The sequence below is a fragment of the Cucumis melo genome, chromosome 2 (genome assembly GCF_025177605.1).
Source record: "Cucumis melo cultivar AY chromosome 2, USDA_Cmelo_AY_1.0, whole genome shotgun sequence".
Lineage (NCBI taxonomy): Eukaryota > Viridiplantae > Streptophyta > Magnoliopsida > Cucurbitales > Cucurbitaceae > Cucumis > Cucumis melo.
The window spans coordinates 1098484-1120137 of record NC_066858.1 but is presented as its reverse complement, the minus strand read 5'-3'; the positions used below and the strand labels follow the sequence as shown (position 1 = coordinate 1120137).

Sequence of the window (21654 nt, the reverse complement as noted above, 5' to 3'; positions counted from 1 at the left end):
TTCATATAAGATATCAATGAAACTGTTTATATATATAAGAAATATACATACATGTATGTATATTCTAATTCAGTTCATACGAGATAATGACTTATTATGTATTGCAGTTATATATCACACTTAATATGCAATTTTGTCCAATATCACAAAGTTAGAAAATTGTTACTGATGAGGTTTATTACCACTTTAGCTATTTTAGTTGGTTTGTTCAATTACTTGAGATTTCCGATTATTTCATTTTCTAATGTTAGGCATGGACAACAATCAAAATAGGATCATTATATTGATATGGGTACAAAAGAAACAAGTGTATTCAATTACAAATTTTTTTTGATACACTAAGAGAGGCTTTTCTTTATAATTATTTCAATGAGAGTTTTGGGTATCGGTTTATTTGTGGGTTGGAAAGAAACAATTAGATGAATGTGTAATCTAATGTCACATATTTTGTACATGATCTATAGTATTCGATATATCCATAACTAAGGTGGTTTAGTTTGGCTCCATTTTTGTACAAAACTAGAACCAAATAGATGAGTTGGCGAAGGAAATAGAACAAATTAAACCAACACTCCTTCAAAAAAATTTGATCAAGTTGCTTAGATTGGTGATTTGATCGATTCAACTCTCGATTTGTCAAATACACAATGTGTTTTGCACGTGTTGAAATGGACCATGAAAAAGAACAAACTGTCATGCCTTTTTTTTTTTCGTGAAATAAAATAAAATTATGCTCTCATCATATTCACTTACTCACAGAGTGCTTGTGTTTAGAGTTGTTTTCGACGCTTATTATCTATTCTAGTTACAAAACACATGCAATATACATGAAATCTCGTAGTTCTAATTATTTTTTCACAAAATACAATACTTTTTATTCTAATGTTATTATATATCTACTATGAAGTTACATGAATGAATTTATTGTTTTACTTTATCAATTATTACTTCCATTAAATAAACATTTTCTTTGATATTTTCGAAAATAACAAAATATTGAAACTATTTATAATTGTTTCAATTTTTTAATGACAATTTCCTCCATTTCTTATATATATTTTCTCCAAAATTTTTGATCTCATGACAAAATTTTCAAGTATGAAAAATGCAAGTATTTATTTATTTCTCTTATATATATTTATATACATATATAGTTCTTCATATATTATATTTTATATATATTATAAAATATTAAAATTTGTAAACTAACAATTAAATAACAAATAAAACTTTATAATATCAATAAATTTATAAAAAAAAAGAAGTAAAAAGAAAATTTAAGAGAAATTGTAAAAAATGATAAATCGGACAAAATATAATATTTTGTTGAATTTTTGTTCTTTTAAGTATTTTTTTTATATAAAGTGTTAATAAATAACCAACCTGAGCTCTCTATTGTATCTACAAACAATAAATCTTGATTTTAAATCTTTTGATATATCTAAAAGAATAGTAATATTTTTGTTATATTTATAAATATTTTAAAAAATTATATTATTTAAAATAATTTCCTCTCTAATTATTCCTTTAAAAAGAAAAAAACTCTCCAAAATTTTATTCTAAAACTGAAAAGTGGAACTGTCAAATTGGTTAAAGAAAAGAAAAAACGAAAATAAAGATTAGATTTTTTTTTTTGCTTTGCTCAGCCGCACGCATCCCCGCGCCAAGAACTCCCTCCCTGCAGTCGTCAACTCTCGACCTCGCTCACGGCCCGTTGCCGGTCTCCGGTCGTCGTCCACCGTTCCCGCCGCTAAGCCTCTTTCGCCGGACGTCCTGCTCAGATCAACGTTGCCGTTGCTGTTGGTGAGTTCTCGTGGATCTTTCTCTCTCTTCTGCCCGGTCTTTTTTCTTCCTTATTTGAAATTTCAGTTTATGTTCATATGCCAACTTTTTTGTTTACTGGATTACTGCAATTTTCGCTTAAGCTGGTTATCCTCCAATGGGTATTTTTCTAAAATTCTCCCCGGTATTCGGTTTGAAGGAACTTCATGTTTCTTTCCTTGTTATTTTACTTGTTATTGTGGTCATATTATGTAATAATGTCTCATAAGGCTGAGAGAGTTCTCCTCATTGAGGAATAAGTGAAGTACAAGAGTATTTATAGAGGGAACTTAACAGAATTACCACAATAAATTGAACCACTAAAACAATATGGAAACTAATGACTACATCAGTTATTATTCGTACTGATTTTTATTTTTTTTGTTTTTTGTTTTTGAGTCTGCCAAGAGTTGTAGGTGGTTGTGACACATTTCAACATGGTGTGGTGCAGCAATTGTGTCAAAAATGTTGCTGGGTCTCGAGATGAAGCCGGTTTCCTGTTAGTTTTTATTTTTAGAATTTAATTTACGACCATTTGTCTTATGATATGAAGGTGCTTACCAGCTTTATCGTGTTTTGTTGTTGGCTTTCTTTTTAATCTTTTTTTTTTATAGATACTGTGATATGTGTGGGAAGGTGTTGGATTCTTACAATTTCTCCCAAGATCCTACTTTTACAAAGGATTCTGGAGGGCAGGTACTTAAATTCTAGCTCGTTTGATAGAGTTCCTTTCATATTTTTTTTTCCTAGTTAATTTCGTCCTGTTTGTGATGTTGTAAAAGATTTATTGTACTACTATTATCCATAAAACTGTCAATCCTCTCCTATGATATTCTGGTATCGCTGAAAAAACTGATGTTTGATGTCCAAATGAATTTGCAGAGTCAATTATCAGGAAATTTTGTTAGATCTATTCAAAGTAATTATTCTGCTTCGCGAGAAAGGACATTAAATAAAGGTTTGATTTATGATTTACTCTGCCTTCGTTGATAAAAATGTGTATTTGTTTTCTTCAAGAATGTAATCTATTCTAGATTCTTCAAAATTAACTAAATATATGAACTTTTGTATCCTATATCAGCTTTTGAAGATATGAGATACATGAGGAATGGTTTAAACATGGGTGAGAGTGATGAAATAATTCGGGTAGCCGGGGCATTTTATAGAGTAAGTCTTTGTTTGTTTGTTTGTTTTTTTTAGCACTATGTATGCGATGTTTTATGTACATATATATATTTATTTCATTGATGTTTCTTCATCTTTAACTTGCAAGATTGCTTTAGAGAGAAATTTTACACGGGGACGCAATGCAGAGTTTGTTCAAGCTGCTTGCCTTTACATTGCTTGTCGGTATGAGATTTCCCCTTCCCTGAATTACAACAACTATTCCTGACATTTATTCTAATGGATCGTATATTTTCTTTTGTTGCTTTAAGTGATGATAAAGATTTGGTAATATAAGGCCATATAAGAGATTTGTTTCTTAGAGAACAATTTCTTGTGATCTCACAAGAAGATTGTTAGGAAACGAAAATGCTATTCTTCTGAATGATAAAATTTCATTGAGATCATCCATTTGAAACTCTTTTTTAACTATGATTTATTTGGTCGCTTACCACAAAAACTTTTTTTCTGATTCATACTCACTGCTTACCATTATAGCCATTCCCACATGTCATTGTGCTCTTTATTTCTGTGAAAATTGTGAGTGACCAAGTCAATTTATGCGCATGTTGACTAGTCTTACAAGAAAACTGACTAGGATTTATATTATTTGACCTTGAAACATTCATCCAAACATTTTAAATATGTGGCTAGTTGTTAAATCATCGATTAGTCCAAAAACTTAAGCTGATGTAAGCTGATGAGTTATGGTTTATTTATTTTTTTTTTTTTGATGAATAAACACATTTCATTGGAGATAATAAAAAATTACAAGGGCGACGAAAGCTAAACCCCAAGAAAATCACATTACAAAAAAGGATCCCAGCTAAGATTAATTAAACCCAAAGAATATATGGTTTATTGAATTATATTAACACTATGACACTTCCTCTCACTTGTGGGCTTGCTAACCCTCCTTTTTTGTAGCTGTTGAACTGGCTTTAAGTTTGCTGATAAGACACTAAATTTGCTAAAGAGTTTCCTCTCTTCCTCTAATGCGAGTTGGAGAGGGTTGCCTTCTTTGGTGAAAAATCCAAAGGGAAAGATTTGTGTTTAAAAATTTCGTTTAATGATGTATGATGTACTAATATCAAACTTGTATTTTGTTTTGTAGGGAAAAGAATAAACCATATCTTTTAATTGACTTTTCAAATTATTTGAGGATAAATGTGTAAGGAGTCTCTTCCTTTAGTATATGCATTTTCAGTTGTTGGTCTAATTTTTATGTATTAGTTCTTTTACACCTTTGATCTTGTTTGCAGCTATGTGTTAGGTGCAGTATTTTTGCAACTTTGTAAAGTGCTAAGACTTGAAGAGCATCCTATTGTTCAAAAGCCTGTTGATCCTTCCCTTTTTATTGATAAATTTACTCAATGTGAGTATTTTATGTCACTTGATTTGCAAGTTTAAATGGCCTTTTTTTGGTATTTTTGAAGAAAGGTGGATCCAGTTGCTTTCTTTGAAATGATGAAAGAGTTTAATGGTGAAAAATACAAAGTTCCATTGAGGAAAAAAGTAATTTAAATAAATTTAAAACATCCTTGAGAAAAACCAAAAATAACAATCCAAACAAAATATACATGCACAAAATGAGACCAAGAACACTAAGCAATTAAAAAACCTAATGCAAATAAAGTTGCCATGGTTTTTCACTTTCTTTAGATTTTTTTACTTTTTTGATCGAGAGTTGGGATCCTTGATTATGTTATATGGTGCTTCGAGTAACCCATTGTTAGGGAGCCGAGATCCAAGGGTGGTGTGCCTTGGTGGGGGTTTAGGGGCAATGCTCCCAAAACATATTTAGAAATTGAATATTTATTATTTATAGATTATTTACGATTATGACCCGAGGATTTAGAAAAATGCACTATATAAACTTTCTAACTCTTGAGGCGCTATTATTTTGCATTTTCTAAGATTCCCACTAATAAAGTTGTTCTCTCTCTACCCATGGACGTACTCGACACACTATTAGTGAACCACGTAACTTATTGTGTCAATTCTCCTCTTATGCGTAGTATTCTTTGTTAATTGGGGAGAAAACGAAAATGCAAGGGTTTGAACATAGGACCTTCCTGGACCACCTGCTCTGATACCATATTAAATCACCAATTCATTCAAAAGCTTAAGCTGGTGGTTGAAGATAAATTTAATTATATATCATTAACAATTATTATTCTTCTTCTTAACATTTTTATGTTAATTTGCATTTTCGATGTATTTCAAGGTCTTAGATATTTAAATATATGCATAGAAACATTTGATAAATAATTACAAAAATCATGTGCCCCAATGTTTCGATGTCATGCTTATTTTATAAATTAATATGCTGTTTTTGTGTGTATTTGTTTCCCATGTTAGTGCTTCTTAGACTTAAGCATTTTGAATACCGAGATTTGATGAACACAATGGTTCCTAGGTTTGCTTGGAGGAACAAAGGACGATGGAATGAAAAAGGAGGTTTCCAAAACTGCATTGAAGATCATAACCAGCATGAAGCGTGATTGGATGCAGGTCTGGTATGGGAACTACCATTTTTTCTATTAACTTCAATTTGGTTCTTTTTGAAGTTGATTTTGAGTACTAAAGATTCTTGCAGACAGGGAGAAAGCCTAGTGGCCTATGTGGTGCGGCTTTATACATATCTGCACTTTCTAATGGTGTCAAGTGTACTAAGTCAGACATTGTAAGTGATGTTGATTGTTCTCTTTCAGTAAGTTTGAAATTACAATGCTAATGTTTTCTTTTTTGATGAGGAACATTCATTTTGAACTTGAATAATTACCAAATAGATTGTCTTTTATTTTTTATTTTATTCTATAATTATCATTATTTTTAAAATTAAACAATTTTTCATGGCTAAAATGAAAAGAGACTAATGTTCAAAGTACAAGGAAATGGTTAAGAAAGTAGAGGATTTTTGGAAAAGCCGAATCTAAAAGCTACTGATTTTTAACAAATGGAAAGAGCCCAACATGTGTTAGTTGTTGAAATGGTTAAGTGTTCATCAACCCACTTTTGTATTAGTAGTTGGAGGGGGGGGGGGGGGGCTTCTCAACCCCTTCCCTTAAGGCTGTATTCCTCTTTTTTTTTGTTTGAATATATTTCTCTGTTTTAAATAAAAAATAAAAGCTACTGCTGTGAGCTTTTACAAGTTAGTTAGAATTTAAAAAGTGGTTCTCCTAGATTAATTGATAATTTGGTTTACCAAACAATAATGGTGGTTTCAAACCAAAGATTTAGCAGAAAAACTTGAATGCCAACTAAGTTTGAGAAAAAGCACACAAAAAGTTAGGTTACAAGACCATGCAAACAACCAAACAACGAGGGTGGGACTATAGAAGAATAAGAACCCAACATGTGCATTAACAACTTTTGACCATCTATAAAAAGAGATAATCCTGGAGAGTGTAGCTTCATCCCAAAGGACTGCCACGGAAACAGAGTATAAAGGTGCATGTTGAAAGACCTGGGGCAAATTCAACCCACTTTACATAATTGAAGACCACAAGCTTATTTTTTTTTCTTCTTTTTCTTATCTATTATGGAATGGATATGCCTTTTACCTTTTGTTGTAGTATTTGTTGGTTCTATTGTCTAGGATTCATGCCAATTTTCAGAAATATTCATTGTATATTTCAAGAATTTGTTACAAAATAATGCAAATGGAATGTTGATGCCCTGAATATCTGGAATCGTTAAGCATAAATGAATATTTTTGAAATTAATAATGAAATCCTCAAACATTGTTGTACCTTCATGTGATAAGGAGCATTGTTGATGCCTTGAATTTATCAGTTTAATATAGCCTAAGTAGTTTTAAGGAAATATTTCTCCAAGAATTAAGCTTATAATCTTTGGAGACTCCTATATATTGAGAATAAAATCCTATTTATCATGTAATTTCTTCTTATTTTGGTATATTGTTTGTTGCTGCCTTATTTATGATGTCATAAATTTATATCAGATAAAGATTGTGCATATTTGTGATGCAACATTGACAAAGCGGTTAATTGAGTTCGAGAATACAGAATCTGGCAGCTTAACGGTAGGTTATTTTATTTGATACAGCCATTGCTTCCATGAACTGTATTGCTTTTTTAATACAAGTTAAAGATATGCTATAAATAGAATGTTTTTAGCCATTAATATCCTTTTAGTCGATCTTATTTTATTGGGAAGTGTTATTTTACTGTGAGAACTTGATATCCGTTAGACATAAAGCTAAGATTGTTTGACTTTGTGTATTCGAGGTTATATGGGATTTTGGTTATGAAGCGGTTTAATTTTTTATGATAAAAGTGAGATTTTTATGCAATATATATTTTTACTACTACTTAGTTCTTTGACTCCGAGTCTTACCTTTTTTGTGCGATGGAACAGAACTCTCATCCGTCCTACTCCATTAAAACTGGTTCTTATTTATATTTATATTTTGAAAATGGATAGAGTTATTTGTTACGGAAAAAATGTATTTCTACTGCTAGCTCCACATGGTGAAACTTTTATTATGCCTTTTTTGTTTATACTGTTATTTACCTATATATAGAATGCATGTTTGTTGATTCTTGTTCAAGCCCTCCAGCGCATTGACCTTCTGGAACATCTTTCATCTGGAGATGCTGATATTTCAGAGAAAATGAATGTTAGAGTTGGTTGTATTGCCTAACATGTTTTTGCAGACACCAATAGAAATTAAAATAACTAGATTATATTTTAAGCCCTTAAATTTATTCTGCATGTCTTTTATTTTCAAAACAGGGTACAACCCTGAGTATTGATAAGGATTCATTGACTATTTCCTTGTTTAGATGGAGGAATTTATTGTCATGGCAGACAAGGTCAAGGGAAGCAACTCTTATACCAATAATGGCTCGAATGCATCGAGTGATGAAGTGCTTTGCGTGCATAAGAATGAGTGCAAAAAGCCATATGCTCTTGGTCTTTGTAGGAGTTGTTATGATGATGTGAGTCTCTCTCTCTCTCTCTCTCTCTTTCTCTCTTCCATGCTAAAATAGGGGATACATAATTGTGTTTCCTTATTGCACTTCATCGGGGATCTTCTTCTTTATTGTTTGATCTCTTTTAGTTGTACGTCTTTTCTTTTCTTTTTCTTTTCCTTCTCTTTTTTTGCTTCATCTTTTTCTGTTGATCTCCCCCCATATTGTTTGGGCCTCATTTGGAGTTGATTCGGCTGGCTATCTTGCTTGGTTTTTTGTTTTTGGAGTTTATGGGGTGAAAGGAATCTTCATCTTTTTCAAGGCTCGTTTTCTACCTTTAATTGTTTCATGCATATTGTTTTATCTACTAGTTTTTCATGGTGTAAAACAAAGTACCCTTTACTCAATATAGTATATCTTTTTTGGTCTGCAATTGGAGCTCCCTTATGTAATCTTCCTCTGTTACTCGGTACTCCTCATTTTCATTTATCAATGAAATGTTTCTTTTACCAAAAAGAAAAAAACTTATTCGGGACTTTTTTAAATTTTTTTGATGTTTATCCCTTTTGTACTCTTTAGATTATTTCATTAACGAGGTGTTTCTTAACCAAAAAATAAGGAGGTGATATGTAATTATACTTTCTTAAGTTCCATCCAATTTGTGCAGTTTGTTGAACTTTCTGGAGGACTAGATGGGGGATCTAATCCTCCAGCATTTCAGTCTGCTGAGAAAGAAAGAATGGAAAAAGCAGCGGTTGAGGAAGGCTCTGATGACTGCAGTGCGATTGGCAAATTTTCACAAGGACTAAAACCATGCAATAATGTAATGCGTTCTTTATCAAAATTTTCTCTTCTTTTCCTTTCATTTCTTACGAATTGACATCATCAAGAGTTGCTATGATTTTCTTATGTCATAAGATGCTAATTTTAGTGAATGGATAGTGTTATAAAGTTTGGTGGAAATGGAACTAATTTGAAATAATTAGTTCTCTCAATAACATGAGCTTTTGAGACTTGACTACGTTTCAACCCAATGTCGATCACTTCAATTTGAATTTAGATTTTGATAAGTTCTTCATTTAAAATTGATGGATCGCGTGTTATAGTTATCCAACTTATCCTATGTTTTCTCTTTTCTTGTAAGTACAACAAATGGGGATATTGAGATTTAAGTCTCTGACCTCAAGGAAGGAGTGCATATTGATTACTGCTGGGTTGTGCTCACTTCTGCTTACCCTTGGAAATTTTAAGACTGCATAAGTTGTTAGTGGGTTTTGTTTTTAAATAAATTGCATTTTGTTTGATGCCTGAAAAAAATAAATGGGCTGGGGAGGGCCAATAAGAGAAGTGTTTATAAATGGAGCCAGATATTTAATGGTAGACTTGTAAACCCACCAAGCAAGGTGTATTGATATCAATTGACTAGGGAGTGAGGCAAGTATGGAGCGAGGTTTGGAGGTGGTGTGTGAAGGTCTAAGTGAGAAGGATGGGCTTCATAGTTCATAGTTCAATTGGTAGCATACATTTTTAAGACTTATTTGTTTTAAGGCAGCTGTCACCAATTTGTAATTTGTTGACAGAGAATAACGGTGGATTGTGTCACAGTTGCACTGAAAGGTTGTGTTTGGCCCAAGAAGTTGAGAAGTAGGAGGCGTGAACTCCACTCCATATTTGGAGTTGGTGGTCCCGCTACTACAAAAACATCAAATTTATATCTTATCAACTTCTTATGTTATGGGCCTTAAGAGTTCACAACTTCCTAAACTTCATAACTCCTTCCTCCTAACTTTTATACCCTTTACACCAAACACCTCCCAAGAGAGTGGATTGTGCCCCTATCAAAAGAAAGCAAGAGGCAACTTATGTTGTCAATCAAGCTGCTAGTGTAAGCTTGACATAAGAGCCCAAAAAAGGGTTCTGCTTTTTAACGTGAATGATGTGCACTACAAACCCAAGGGTAGAAACTCAAAGTTGGGGTATTACAATAGACTTACATTAAATGAAATGTTGACACAAACTTTCATAATTGTAGATGAATTCACTTTACTTCTGATCATCATATTATGCATGTAATTTGAATCAACGATGTTATAGATAAAAGGTTTTTGGTTGAGTATAGATATCGAAATCCCATCCATTTACATGTCTTTGTTGTTTTTCTTTTACAGACTGAAAAAGAATCAGACAATGTACATGCAGATGCATCAGAAACTGCTAGTTTCAAAGAAGCTGAAGCGAAAGGTAAGTTGCAACGCCTTAACTTCATGATGCATTGAGAATTGTTGTTTTCAAATTCATTGATAGATGTAACATTAATATAGCAAAAAAAAAAAAAAAAAACTCAAGCCAGAAAAGTTGCAAAAGACTTTTGGACAGGAGGGAATCAAAGCTTTACGAATTAAAAAGAAAAGATAGCTAAGAAATTCATTAAAAATTGCTGTTGTCTGTTCCTATACCTTTGCTTGTGGTCTGAGTGTAAAATGCTACATGACAACGGAATGTTTCAGGAGCTGCAGATGAGCAAAGAGAACCTGACAATGGTGCTAATAAAGTTGGAGCTGATGGCCTGGAAACCAGTGCTTCAGATGATTCCGAAAATTGGTCTGATATAGATGATGTTGAGGTTTCTTTCTTTCTTTCTTCTTTAATTTTTCACGTAGTTATTTTTCTGGAGTAATAAATGACATTTGTGGAAAGTTTGAGAACAAGTTCGGACAAATTGAAGCTTGATATATATTATCCATTGCCCTGACTCAATACCTACCACTGTATGTGCGATGTAGAAGGAAGTGCCAGAAAATGCACCCTGTGGTTGCTGGGATATTGTAGTTTTACTTTCCACTTTAGTCCTTCATTTGGAAATCAGGTGTATCTCCCTTCCAAGACTTGCCTGCCACTTTGGTGCTCTGCATTAGGCCTGGTTACTAGCACTGCTCAATAATAATCATAATTTTAGTTAACATTGAAGTTTATTTTCTGAAACAGAAACAAACCTCTTTATTAATGTTAATAAATGAGACTAAAGCTCAAAGTACAAGAGTATTATACTAAGAGCAAAAGGAACTAAGGGAAAATACAGACTAAAACTAAAACAAAGACTATACTTGGGTAACATAAATACGATGACAACCTAAAAACGAACCCAGACAGAAAAATATACTGTTCTATTTTGTGTTTGTACTTGGGTAAAGTTCTTTCTTGAAAGGGAAAAAAGAAGAAAGAGAAATTAAAATGTTTGTCTTGTGGTATATAATTGTTGAGTGAAAAAAGAAGGGAAAAATAGGTGGTTTTCTACTTGGGAATATGCTTCTTTAAATGATTGCTCTTTTATGATTTAAATTTTTCAGTATTTAGTCTTGATTTTACACTTGATGTACAACTACCCAAACGTCAATATATTGCATAGGTTGACGGCTATCTTCACAACGAGGAGGAGAAGCATTACAAAAAGATAATTTGGGAAGAGATGAACCGGGAGTATCTTGAGGTGCATATTCTCATTATATTTTCTCAGTTAGTAGACTTCTTTAAAGTCAATTGTGAAAAAAGGGATATAGACTTACCATATACCCACAATGAATTGCAGTTGTCAGATTTGAAATTATTCATGTGTAACAATTTTTCTGGAGTAACTTTATGCATGCTATAATTATTGCTGGCCTATTCCTTGTTTGTAACTCGACTATGTTAAATTTTTACAGGAACAAGCAGCTAAAGACGCAGCAGCAGCTGCTGCAAAGAAAGCTTATGAGGCCAATTTCCAAAATTGTTCAGAAGATTTGAAGGCAGCAAAGGATCTAGCTGAAGCTGCAGCGGCTGCTGTTGCAAAATCAAGAAAGGTGTTTGTCTTTATTTGTCTCACTTTTGTCATTCACATCTTTGTGCTCCTACTGAATTTTTTACTTCCTATCTTTCTATAGCAGAGGATATTGCATCCTCTTCCTCTCGTAAATTGTTTTTATTGATATAGTTGTTTTCTGGTACAAATATATATATACACTGAAAACAGAAAATGTAAACCCCTACATACATTAATATCTTTTGGATCTATAGGTCGCATGTTTTCGTCTAGGACTGCTATTTGGAACTTTTTGTTATTTGCTTGATCCTTAACTCAAAATAGAGAAAGAGATTGCTGTCCTAAGGAGGAAGATATCCTTCTGCATCCTTCCTTGGCTTTATCTTTTACCACAATGGCCTAAGAAAGCTAATGTTTCACATTCTGGAAGGAGGAAGATGAGTGGTGATCATTCAGCACCTAAACCAATATAATTGCTAAATATGCTATTTCGTAGGCTCAGTTCTCTTAATTTTTTAGCCACTACACTCGTTTCTTATAATTGTCTATAATTGGTGTGCAGTTAATTGTCCAGAATATTTATTTCGATTCGTGATTCTTATTTGCAGGAAAGACAACAAAAACGAGCAGCGGAAGCCAAAAATGCCACTCCTGCACAAACGGCAGCAGAAGCCACACGACAAATGTTGAATAAAAAGGTCCTACTTCCCATCGTAAATTCATTTTTAGTTTGTGTTCTAAATAAAGCTGATCAGAACATTGGCAGATTTTGTTCCTATCCATCGTCTTAACTGTGTGGCTGATGGTTTTCTTGTATATTATGCTTACTTATTTTAAGTTATGGATGTCTAATATTGTTCATTCTACTTTGCTTAAGTTATGATAATTGAAAGTACTGTTTCCTTGCTTATATCTTTGCAGAGACTCAGCTCGAAAATCAACTATGATGTGTTGGACAAACTGTTTGACGAATCTGTATGTTTCTATTGAACCTTTTTATTTCACTAATATTTGAGAAACATATATATATATTCGGTCTGTGAATTCTTCCAACATAGGTTTCCACATTAGAATTCAGTCTATAAAACCGGGAATAAAATTATTCTTACTTTTGAATTATAAGAGTTATGAAATTCTTATAATGTTCTAGGAGTTGAATTTGTGTTAGATGATATAATATTAAATTTACTTTCACTCATGAAGGTAAGTTTTTGGGTTAATCAATGAGTTAATTAAGCATAGTATTAGAGCAGGTCGTATGGTCAAAGCCTTTATGTCATTTTCTCCTCAATAATATTGATTTATACTTGTTGGAAACTTGACTTTTATAAATTTTCAAGAGCGTTAAAATAATTATATAGCTAAATTTGCTTTCACCCATAAAATTAAGCCCCGAATGTTTGGATAGAAATCATCAGATGCTCATAAAGATAAAGTGCTACTTTCTTGTTTATTTTGGCGATGGATTTCTTCATCCTCTTTCAAAACGTGCGCATTGATGGATATTATATTGTGATCTACACTGCAGGCTGGTATGGAGCCTTCGACGAAAAAGAAATGTGAAGAACAGGCTGAAGAGACCGACAAGCCGCGAAATACAACTACTAAAGAATTTGAAACCACAGAGGAGCAGGATGACGATTATGATGATGGTTATGGAACATATGGTTCTGGTCTATATTACGAGAATATGGAAGAAACATACAACCATGAACAAGATTATGGCTATGATGAATATGATTGATAACCGATATATTCAACGATTCTCATTCAGCTGTTCCAGATTCCGAGCTAGTGTTTGCTGTCAATAGTTAGCTGATCTTATATATATATATATATATATTTTTTGCTGCTGTGTTGTTAAAGATGAACATTGGGCATGCGATTTGTATTATCTTTTTTATTTTGCTCTCCCATTTGTTTGAAAAATCACATCTGAGCTCATTTTCATGAAGATTTTTTTTATAGATTTTTTTTTTAAATTAGAGCTGGTTGGATAGAGAATTTGAAAATAAAAATTGAAAATAAAGGTGTCAAGTTTTTGAATATGTATTTGATAGCAAATTCAGATTTTGAATTCTGGTTTAAACAATAGTTTTTTTAATATAATAAGTTTATAAAACTAGTTGTAGTTACTCATTAATATTAAATTGTCAATAAATTTCTATTTGATTTATTTATGAATGCAGTTGATGTTAACATATTTGATTATTAGTATCTCGTAGTATTATATAATTTATGATACATATTATGGATTGTTTGGCTCTTGAATGAGTGGATTGGGCTATTTTAGCTTTCTATGTTTAGCTCGAGGGTTATTATAACTCGATGATTAGGATTATGACTATTATACTCATTCTTCTCTTTTTCTTCTGTCACTATTCGTTACTCAATTTTCTTTTCTGACACTATTTCTCACTCTTCCGTTTCTTCTTTTATCACTATTCCTCATTCATTCATTTTCTTCTCTGACACTATTTCTTATTCACCAATTTCTTCTTTTATCACTATTCTTCGCTCCTCTAAGGGTTATTATATATTTTACAAATTTTAATTGTCACAAAAAATTTATAATTTTGTTAGAAAAATATATTTTGCAAAAATAACTTAGGAATATGGCTTGTTAGGAAAAATAAATTACGAAAAATATATTTGCAAAAATAACGTAGTAAAAATTACTTAGGGAAAATATCTTAGAAAATTTTTCTTTGCAAAAATTTAAAAAAATTGTGTTAAATGGTTAATGCCTAAACATAATACGAAAAATCAATTGTGTTAAACTTAAAAAAAAAATAGTAATTCATAGATTTATCAATTTATTTCAAATTTTCAAAAAGGAAAAAAGCAAACCAAACAATCAACAACTTTTGACAATGTTTGCTATAAAAATAAATAAACATAACAAAAATAAATATTGGTAAATAGGTGGGGTAAAATGAAATTATACTTGTTTTTTCATTGAGTCAAATCTTTTTTTCTAAGCTTTTATTTCTAAATAAAAGGAATAATTTCTAGAAAAATTACGATTCTATTTTTTCATTAAAAATCTATTTTATGAGAAGATTAAACATAAAACAAAATTTGAATAACCAAATTTGTATCATAAATCTGAAGAAAAAAAATATGCATCCTAATGCATTTTTTTAAGGAGACAATTTGTGTTATAAAAAAAATGATAGCATGATAAAAGAGAAAAAATAATAAATTTCTATAATAAAAAGAATAAAACACTAGTAATTAAATAATGAAAATGAAGAATTAGTAATTAAACTTTCGTCTTCCCCAAACACACACTATTATGGAGGTGCAGGGAATCGAACCCTGTGCCTCTCGCATGCAAAGCGAGCGCTCTACCATATGAGCTACACCGCCTTAATTAATTGCTACATGTTTGTATAAGAGTTCGAAGTCGTAGGTTTTGATTGATATATTTTGTTTAGGAAAATTGCATCAGATGACAAAAAATTTAGAAATAAATAGTTCATGATATCACCTCTTTTTGAATATTGCAAATATGACAAGTAATTAGATGGTTATCAAATGACTATCAGAGGGTTATCAGAAGGCTATCAGAGGGTCATCCGCTTTGTACATTTACTACTTTTGCAATTTAAAAAATGCAGTGACATACCGTCTATTATCATACATTTTTTTTACTATTTTTGTAAACATCTCTTCTATTTAACAATTTAAAAAATTGTTTTATATTCTTATTAGTGTTGGTGTCTCTTTTTTAAATTGATATCTTAAAGGTGATTTTTAAACAGTTTTTTTTTTATCAAAAAAAGCGTAATAAAAATGATTTTTTAAAAAAAATACAAAAAAATTTCTAAATTCAATCTAAAGAGATTCCTAGTAAGTTTTAGCTCTATTTAAATTTCATAATGATAGAGGAATGAAAATTGGCACAGAGAAAGAAGCACATAAAATATGTCGAATTTGTCACGATCGAAAAAACGACAACTTTAGAAGATGATCAAGAGTAATTTTGAAATAGTTAAAATCACTTCTATTATCATTCTCAAAATCACTTTAAGACGTGTTTTTAATAATTCAAAACCAATTCCAATCTATATTTTAGTACAAAAAATTCATGAACTATTAAAAACATGTTTCATAATAATGAAAAGAGAATGCAATATAATTTCAAATCATTTTCAATAATGCTCGTGATATTCATGCATCTCTATTATTTAGTGTCAAGGTAGGTACATCATAAAAGGTGCACACATGAAGTTTTGTTTGAAGTGTTGACCTTATTTATAAGTGTATTAATTATGTAGTTGAAGGATAAGGTAGAACTTATCCACATGACAAATAATATTAATTATTATTCTTTTAGTAAAGAAGTGCATGTGTAGAAATGAAATAATAATATATATTCCCAAGAAGAAGCAATAAAATTATGTTTAAAAGGGGGTATTGACTTTGTTGATATAAAGGAATCTATTTTTGCTAAAGAATATGAATATATATATATATATATATATATATATATATATATATATATATATATATATATATATATATATATATGGACTCATCTTTTGATTTGTTTTTAGACAAAAATTTGAAACCTTTTGCTCACCACAAGACAACCAAGTACTCCATTTTCATTATATTGAATAATGTATAAAGGAGAGAATGAGGTTTAAAATAATACTTGGTTGTCTTGTGGTGACCAAAAGGTTTCAAAATTTTGTCCAAAAACAAATCAAAAGATCAGTCCACATATATATTCATATTCTTTAGCAAAAAATAGATTCCTTTGTGGTTAGAATTGTATAGATATCTATCAAAGGTAGCCTTTTATTATTGGGTAGCATAGTTCAAATCATAGACGACTTGTATTGTTGTATATTGAAGTTTATTGATGTCTATCATGATTTTAGACTTGTATTATTGTTGTATATTGAAGTACACGTAACTATGACTTATAGACTTCTATATTACTTATGGAAAATTTTGTGAAGTCAATGATTAAAGAAAGTTATTTACATATGTTAGGATTCTTTTAGTACTAAAGGCGTCGTTTTGGTAGATTTTTAAGATTGGATAGTCTGTTTGTGATAAACTTCTACTTTAGGTAAGAGGTACATGGCTTGTTATGTCGTTGTGCGTCGAACATAAATTGCTGCATGATGGAAAACGGCAGATGGTCAAACTCTCGGCAATGGTTGAGTGGAGGCGGCCTCCTATGACATATGCACATCACAACATATCTCTTGACTAAACTAGTTACCTTAGAACGCGCTATCTGATCTCCATAGTTTTTTGATTTATTTTGTTCATTGTGTCGATTTTGATTTTCATAATTAATGATCTTATAAATAAAATGAAGCCATTATATATTTGTTTGTTACAAAATCTTCAACAATTAAGCAATACAAAAAATGTATAAAGATTGACACATATATACGTTGTTCATTAATAGTGTGTTAACTATATCCATGGGGCAAAGTGAAAATAATTTTATTAGAAAAAATATTTTAGAATACAAAACGGTACCACTAGGTTATGCATGCACACTTCTCTAAATATTATGGTCAAAACATAAATAACTCATAAACAAGTACATATGCTCAATTACTAAAAAATTAAAGAACTTTTAGAGGCGTTGCCCTTAAACCCCCACCGGCAAAGGTGTGCTATCCCTAGTCTCTGACTCACTCACAAGTAAACGAATCCCTGTATTAGTTGTTCATAGCGCTATGCAACGAATTCAAAAGACTCCAACAATGTTTCTTTTTTGTTTTTTCTGTGTATGTGTGAACAAGCTAGAAATTCAATTTTGAGGGTGATATTCTTATCATATCTATCATTATCTTAATTCATATGAATCACATGTCCAAAATCACTTAAAACATAAAAATCAACGTATAAATTATCACGTCCAATAAATATAATTTAAATTTGATTATTTGCACAACATGGTTTGTTTTCTCTTCCATAAATACATAAACTAGAATAGTTAAAAAAAAAAAAAAGCTTTTAAAACTATGCATCCAACATTATTTAGATATGTGAACTCTACCATGCTTTTGACAATATCTCAAAAACTTCATATTACCCTTAAAGAAAAAGGAAAAAAAATATACAAAATAGTTAATAAACAACTTAGGGAAAAAAAGGATAATAAATATAAAGAGAGAAAATAATAATAAGAAGAAGAAGAAGAAGAAAATAGAAAAATAGAGATCAATTAGAATATGATATATATTTACAAATCTCTCTAAAATACCATAGAATTAACTTAAAATATTATTTATTGTGTTTTGGTTGGTTATTTTTGTTTCATATAATTGGATTTGAGGCATTGGCATCCAAAAACTCTTTCTCTACCTGCAAATGTCAAATTACCCAAATTAATAAACAAAATGTTTCATTAATTAAGGTCCTAATTAATCTTGAGATAATTAACCAAATATATAATAATTAGCCATCTAAAATGGTTTTGGATTTTGATCAAAGTTTTGGTTTTTTTTTTTTTCATTCTAGAAAAAATAAGAAACAAGTTAAAATATCATTTTTAGATTTTGTTAAATTTTAGTAAATGTCTAATTTTTTAAACAAATGTACTTTTATTTAAGCTTAATATAGTCTCTTAGTTGTATAAAAAATGGCTTATGGCTTTCATGCTAGAAAACATATAATATGTTCGTGTGTTATTAAAATTCAAAATGAAAATCTTAAGAAATAACAAAAACTCGAAAAGAAAATCACACAATAAATTTGAGAAAATTTAAAATTTATTAAAAATGTAGAGACTAAAGTTTCACGTACATATGAAATAATATAAATTAACAAATTTCAAAGTAAATGAACTAAAATAGTATTTTAATATAAATAATTAAAAAAACTCAAAAAAAAATTACTAAGAGAAAAAACATTTTATTTTCTTTAAATTACTAAATAAATAAATAAAATGAAGTATAAAAGGAAAGTTAATCTAAAAAAAAAATAGATACCTTAAAGAGAGTCTCCAACTTGTTCTTGACTAAAGCAAATTCCTCCTTCACATGTTGTAAACATTTTAGGCACCTAACAATAATATCATAGATCACTATTAGAAAAACTTCATCTCTTTCATTACAATGTAATTTACTATTTCGATGAATTAGATGAGAAGTTTTGGATCTCTCGACCCAATTGTTATACTAAAAAAAACTACTTAATGTAATAAAACTTTATACTCATTTCTCATGCAGAGAATTTTGTTTAAATTATGCGGACTAAATTTTAGTTATAAACTATTGGATTAAATTTGCAAATCTTTTTAAGACAAATAAAATAAATAAAACATTGAAAGAAGAGATTAATTAATATTAGAAAAAGAAAACTGACCCTTGAATGTTCATATCATGACAGTAGTTGCGAAAAGCAATGCAAGCCATCTGCACTTTGTTTGCTCCAATGCTGTGTGTGTTAATATAAGTAACAAAGTGTAAGCACACGAAGGAGCAAAGTGGTTTATCAGTAAGTGTTAGTTATAAGTTTATGAATAAATGGAGAATATATAGGTTACTGTTAAGGGAGAATAATTCAAATTACAGAATAACAACGTACTGTTTTAGAGTTAGAAAGTTTACATGATAAAATTCTCTAACTATAAAATATAAATTATAAATCATATAAATACGTCAAATATGAAGCATCAAACCTTATACTTGGTTGTTCAAACTAAACGTTAGATAAACCATTCAAGACATTTCAACATATGGTATTATGAAGTTTTTTTTCTTAAGGAAAATATTGGCTAATGAATTAGTTCTATATTTTTCATTGTTATGTTTAACGTGTATTCAAAATTTAGAAATTAGTTTTTACTCGATTTTCGAACTTTTAATAAAGTATTTTATCTTATTCCTATACATAAACTTGTTTAATACGTAATGGAAAGTTTTCAAGATTCTATTAATATTATACTTATTAATTAAACACAAACTTTTTAACCTTCAATAATTTCGGCCTGTATAGCTTATGATTTATCCAAAATTTTATTAACAAATGTAAACGTTTTCGCATCTCAACTAAAAAAAGGAAAATTTATAAACAATGTAGAAAATAAATATTCATCCTCTCGCTTGAGCTAGCACAAGTGGGGACGGACTATTAAGTTATATATTCATAACTAGAAGATCGAGAGTTTGAATCTCTAGAAAATAAAACGAAAAATATCTATCGACATCGAGACATATTGATGGGTTAAAAGATTAAGATAAAAAGAGAGGATAATTAAAGAAAAAGGGTGAATAATAATGAACCTTGAGCTGCTGCCTTTCAACTGGTGAACATAAGCATCAACTTTCTTGAAATCAATACACTTCTGCTCACTGTTTTATTGTGATAATTAAAAGGACAATGAAAAATAAATTACTTAAATTTATAAATAATCATTTGATGTAGATAGAATAAAAAATATAAAGATATAATTTTGTCGAGGAAAAGAAAACATATGTAATTGAATAAAAATAATTAATTTTTGGGCTTACAGTGCTTTAGTAAGTTCATTGATAAGTCTATGAGAATCTTCAAAGAAAATAGCAACCACTTCCTCTACAAACTTTGGATTGCTTTCATCTTCCAGACTCTCAAGCTCTTTAAATTGATCATTCAAGTATCCCTAAAACAAATTCAAACACACAAATAATATTACAAATGAAAAATTTTCTACCAACCTCTCACAGCATAAATCAACCAATAGATATATATATAGATGTATTTGTGAACAACGGGTTTGTGGTTTTGAATCTTCTTAGCTCTATTGTGTACTAAAAAAGTTAACCATCGAATTTAAATATTTACAAAAATCTAACCAAACCGAAAAAAGTTTTGTTTGAAGTGGATAGGTCGTCACTTAAAAGTTTTTTTTTAAAAAAAAACAGAGAAGTGTTAGTGACGTGAACTCCAAAAGACAATTCGATCGGTACAGAATTTGTGTGAACAAAAAGAAAAGGTTTAGTTATATTCAAGTAGGTTTGGTTTTTGAATATGAATCGAAACTTAGTTGATAAAACACCTAAGTATAACTGATCGTGGACATGGTTTCATTGATATGTAAATATCAGAGAGAACTGAAAAATAATTATTGGGGTTTGTTTGGATTATATTGGATTTGATATATATAATCTAACCTCTTTGAAGAGTGAGACTTTGTAGTGAAGCAATTGGGTTTGTAAATGAATCACATCTTCCATTTTTGAAAGGCTTTGAGGACTTTACACAAGAGAAGGTAAGGGAAGAAGGAGAGATAGGACTTTATAATGACAACCTCTTTGTGAAATTCATTGCATTTTATTGTTGATTATTCTCTTGTTTTTAATTATATATATACATATAACTCATCAATATAATTATGAGAGCCAATGAAAACTCATATACTTTTTTTAATGTTATCGTTGGCAACTTCAACTTCTTCTATTTCATCATGTAAATTTCAAATATTCAATTTATTAGGAGGAAAGTTATCGCATAAATGACAAGACGGTTGGAAAATATATTAACAAAATAGTAAACTTGCAGACTTTGTCGATGCTGATAGACTTTTATAAGTGTATATCAGTATCATTGGGATGTCAATCGTTAATGATATATTTAAAATTTTGCTATTTTTTAATTCATAATTATTTTGATTTATTTTGTTATATTTGAAAATAACCTTAAGTAATATATGTATTTTCTCGAAACAATCTCTTTTAAAACCGGTCTCGAATTTTATTTTAAAGTTAAAACTTTTTTTTAAAGGAAGGAAAATTCATCAACTAATTTCTTGCTATTAATTTGAAAGATGTTTACACTATGTTTTTTCTTGTATGGGAGTTGTTACTAATTATTATTTCAAATTTGATAAAAGTTAACTTTATTACTCAATAATAATTTATTTTAAAACTAAAGTTTGAAATTAGAAAACTATTAAAGGTAAAAAGACTA

General features: G+C 30.1%; 2 protein-coding genes and 1 non-coding gene across 4 annotated transcripts; 1 reads left to right on the top strand and 2 right to left on the bottom strand.

The window, feature by feature from the left end:
• Positions 1-1572: 1572 nt before the first annotated feature.
• LOC103492209 (transcription factor IIIB 60 kDa subunit) lies at positions 1573-13691 on the top strand. Of its 2 annotated transcripts, none has more exons than XM_008452490.3 (20): positions 1573-1803; positions 2230-2320; positions 2436-2517; positions 2704-2779; positions 2903-2988; positions 3095-3171; positions 4100-4156; positions 4248-4360; positions 5405-5499; positions 5585-5671; positions 6953-7033; positions 7797-7952; positions 8593-8748; positions 10094-10166; positions 10433-10548; positions 11332-11412; positions 11627-11764; positions 12333-12422; positions 12646-12699; positions 13253-13691. In XM_008452490.3, the coding sequence occupies exons 2-20, from the start codon at positions 2259-2261 to the stop codon at positions 13466-13468; spliced, it is 1896 nt and encodes a 631-aa protein (XP_008450712.2). In that variant the 5' UTR covers positions 1573-1803; positions 2230-2258; the 3' UTR covers positions 13469-13691. The 2 variants fall into 2 exon arrangements, with proteins under 2 accessions (XP_008450712.2, XP_008450711.2); XM_008452489.3 differs by having other exon boundaries at positions 1574-1803; positions 2221-2320.
• Positions 13692-15023: 1332 nt separating this feature from the next.
• TRNAA-UGC (transfer RNA alanine (anticodon UGC)) lies at positions 15024-15096 on the bottom strand. The gene has a single exon. It is a non-coding gene; the product is annotated as a tRNA-Ala (tRNA).
• Positions 15097-17908: 2812 nt separating this feature from the next.
• Positions 17909-21027, bottom strand: LOC103492208 (histidine-containing phosphotransfer protein 1-like). Its single transcript, XM_008452488.3, has 6 exons — positions 20859-21027; positions 20217-20347; positions 19989-20057; positions 19069-19140; positions 18693-18765; positions 17909-18066 (listed from the first exon to the last, which is right to left on the bottom strand). Exons 1-6 carry the CDS (start codon positions 20919-20921, stop codon positions 18019-18021), a joined length of 456 nt encoding a protein of 151 aa, XP_008450710.1. The 5' UTR covers positions 20922-21027; the 3' UTR covers positions 17909-18018.
• Between the last annotated feature and the right edge of the window lie 627 nt (positions 21028-21654).

Coding starts and splice junctions, on each gene's coding strand:
- LOC103492208 (XM_008452488.3), bottom strand. CDS start 20,921: ATGGAAGATGTGATTCATTTACAAACCCAATTGCTTCACTACAAAGTC. Junction 20,348..20,858: donor AAGTCTCACTCTTCAAAGAG/GTTAGATTATAT, acceptor AATTTGTTTTAG/GGATACTTGAATGATCAATT. Junction 19,141..19,988: donor TTGAAAGGCAGCAGCTCAAG/GTTCATTATTAT, acceptor TAACACACACAG/CATTGGAGCAAACAAAGTGC.
- LOC103492209 (XM_008452490.3), top strand. CDS start 2,259: ATGGTGTGGTGCAGCAATTGTGTCAAAAATGTTGCTGGGTCTCGAGAT. Junction 10,167..10,432: donor CAAAGAAGCTGAAGCGAAAG/GTAAGTTGCAAC, acceptor GGAATGTTTCAG/GAGCTGCAGATGAGCAAAGA. Junction 11,765..12,332: donor CTGTTGCAAAATCAAGAAAG/GTGTTTGTCTTT, acceptor TCTTATTTGCAG/GAAAGACAACAAAAACGAGC.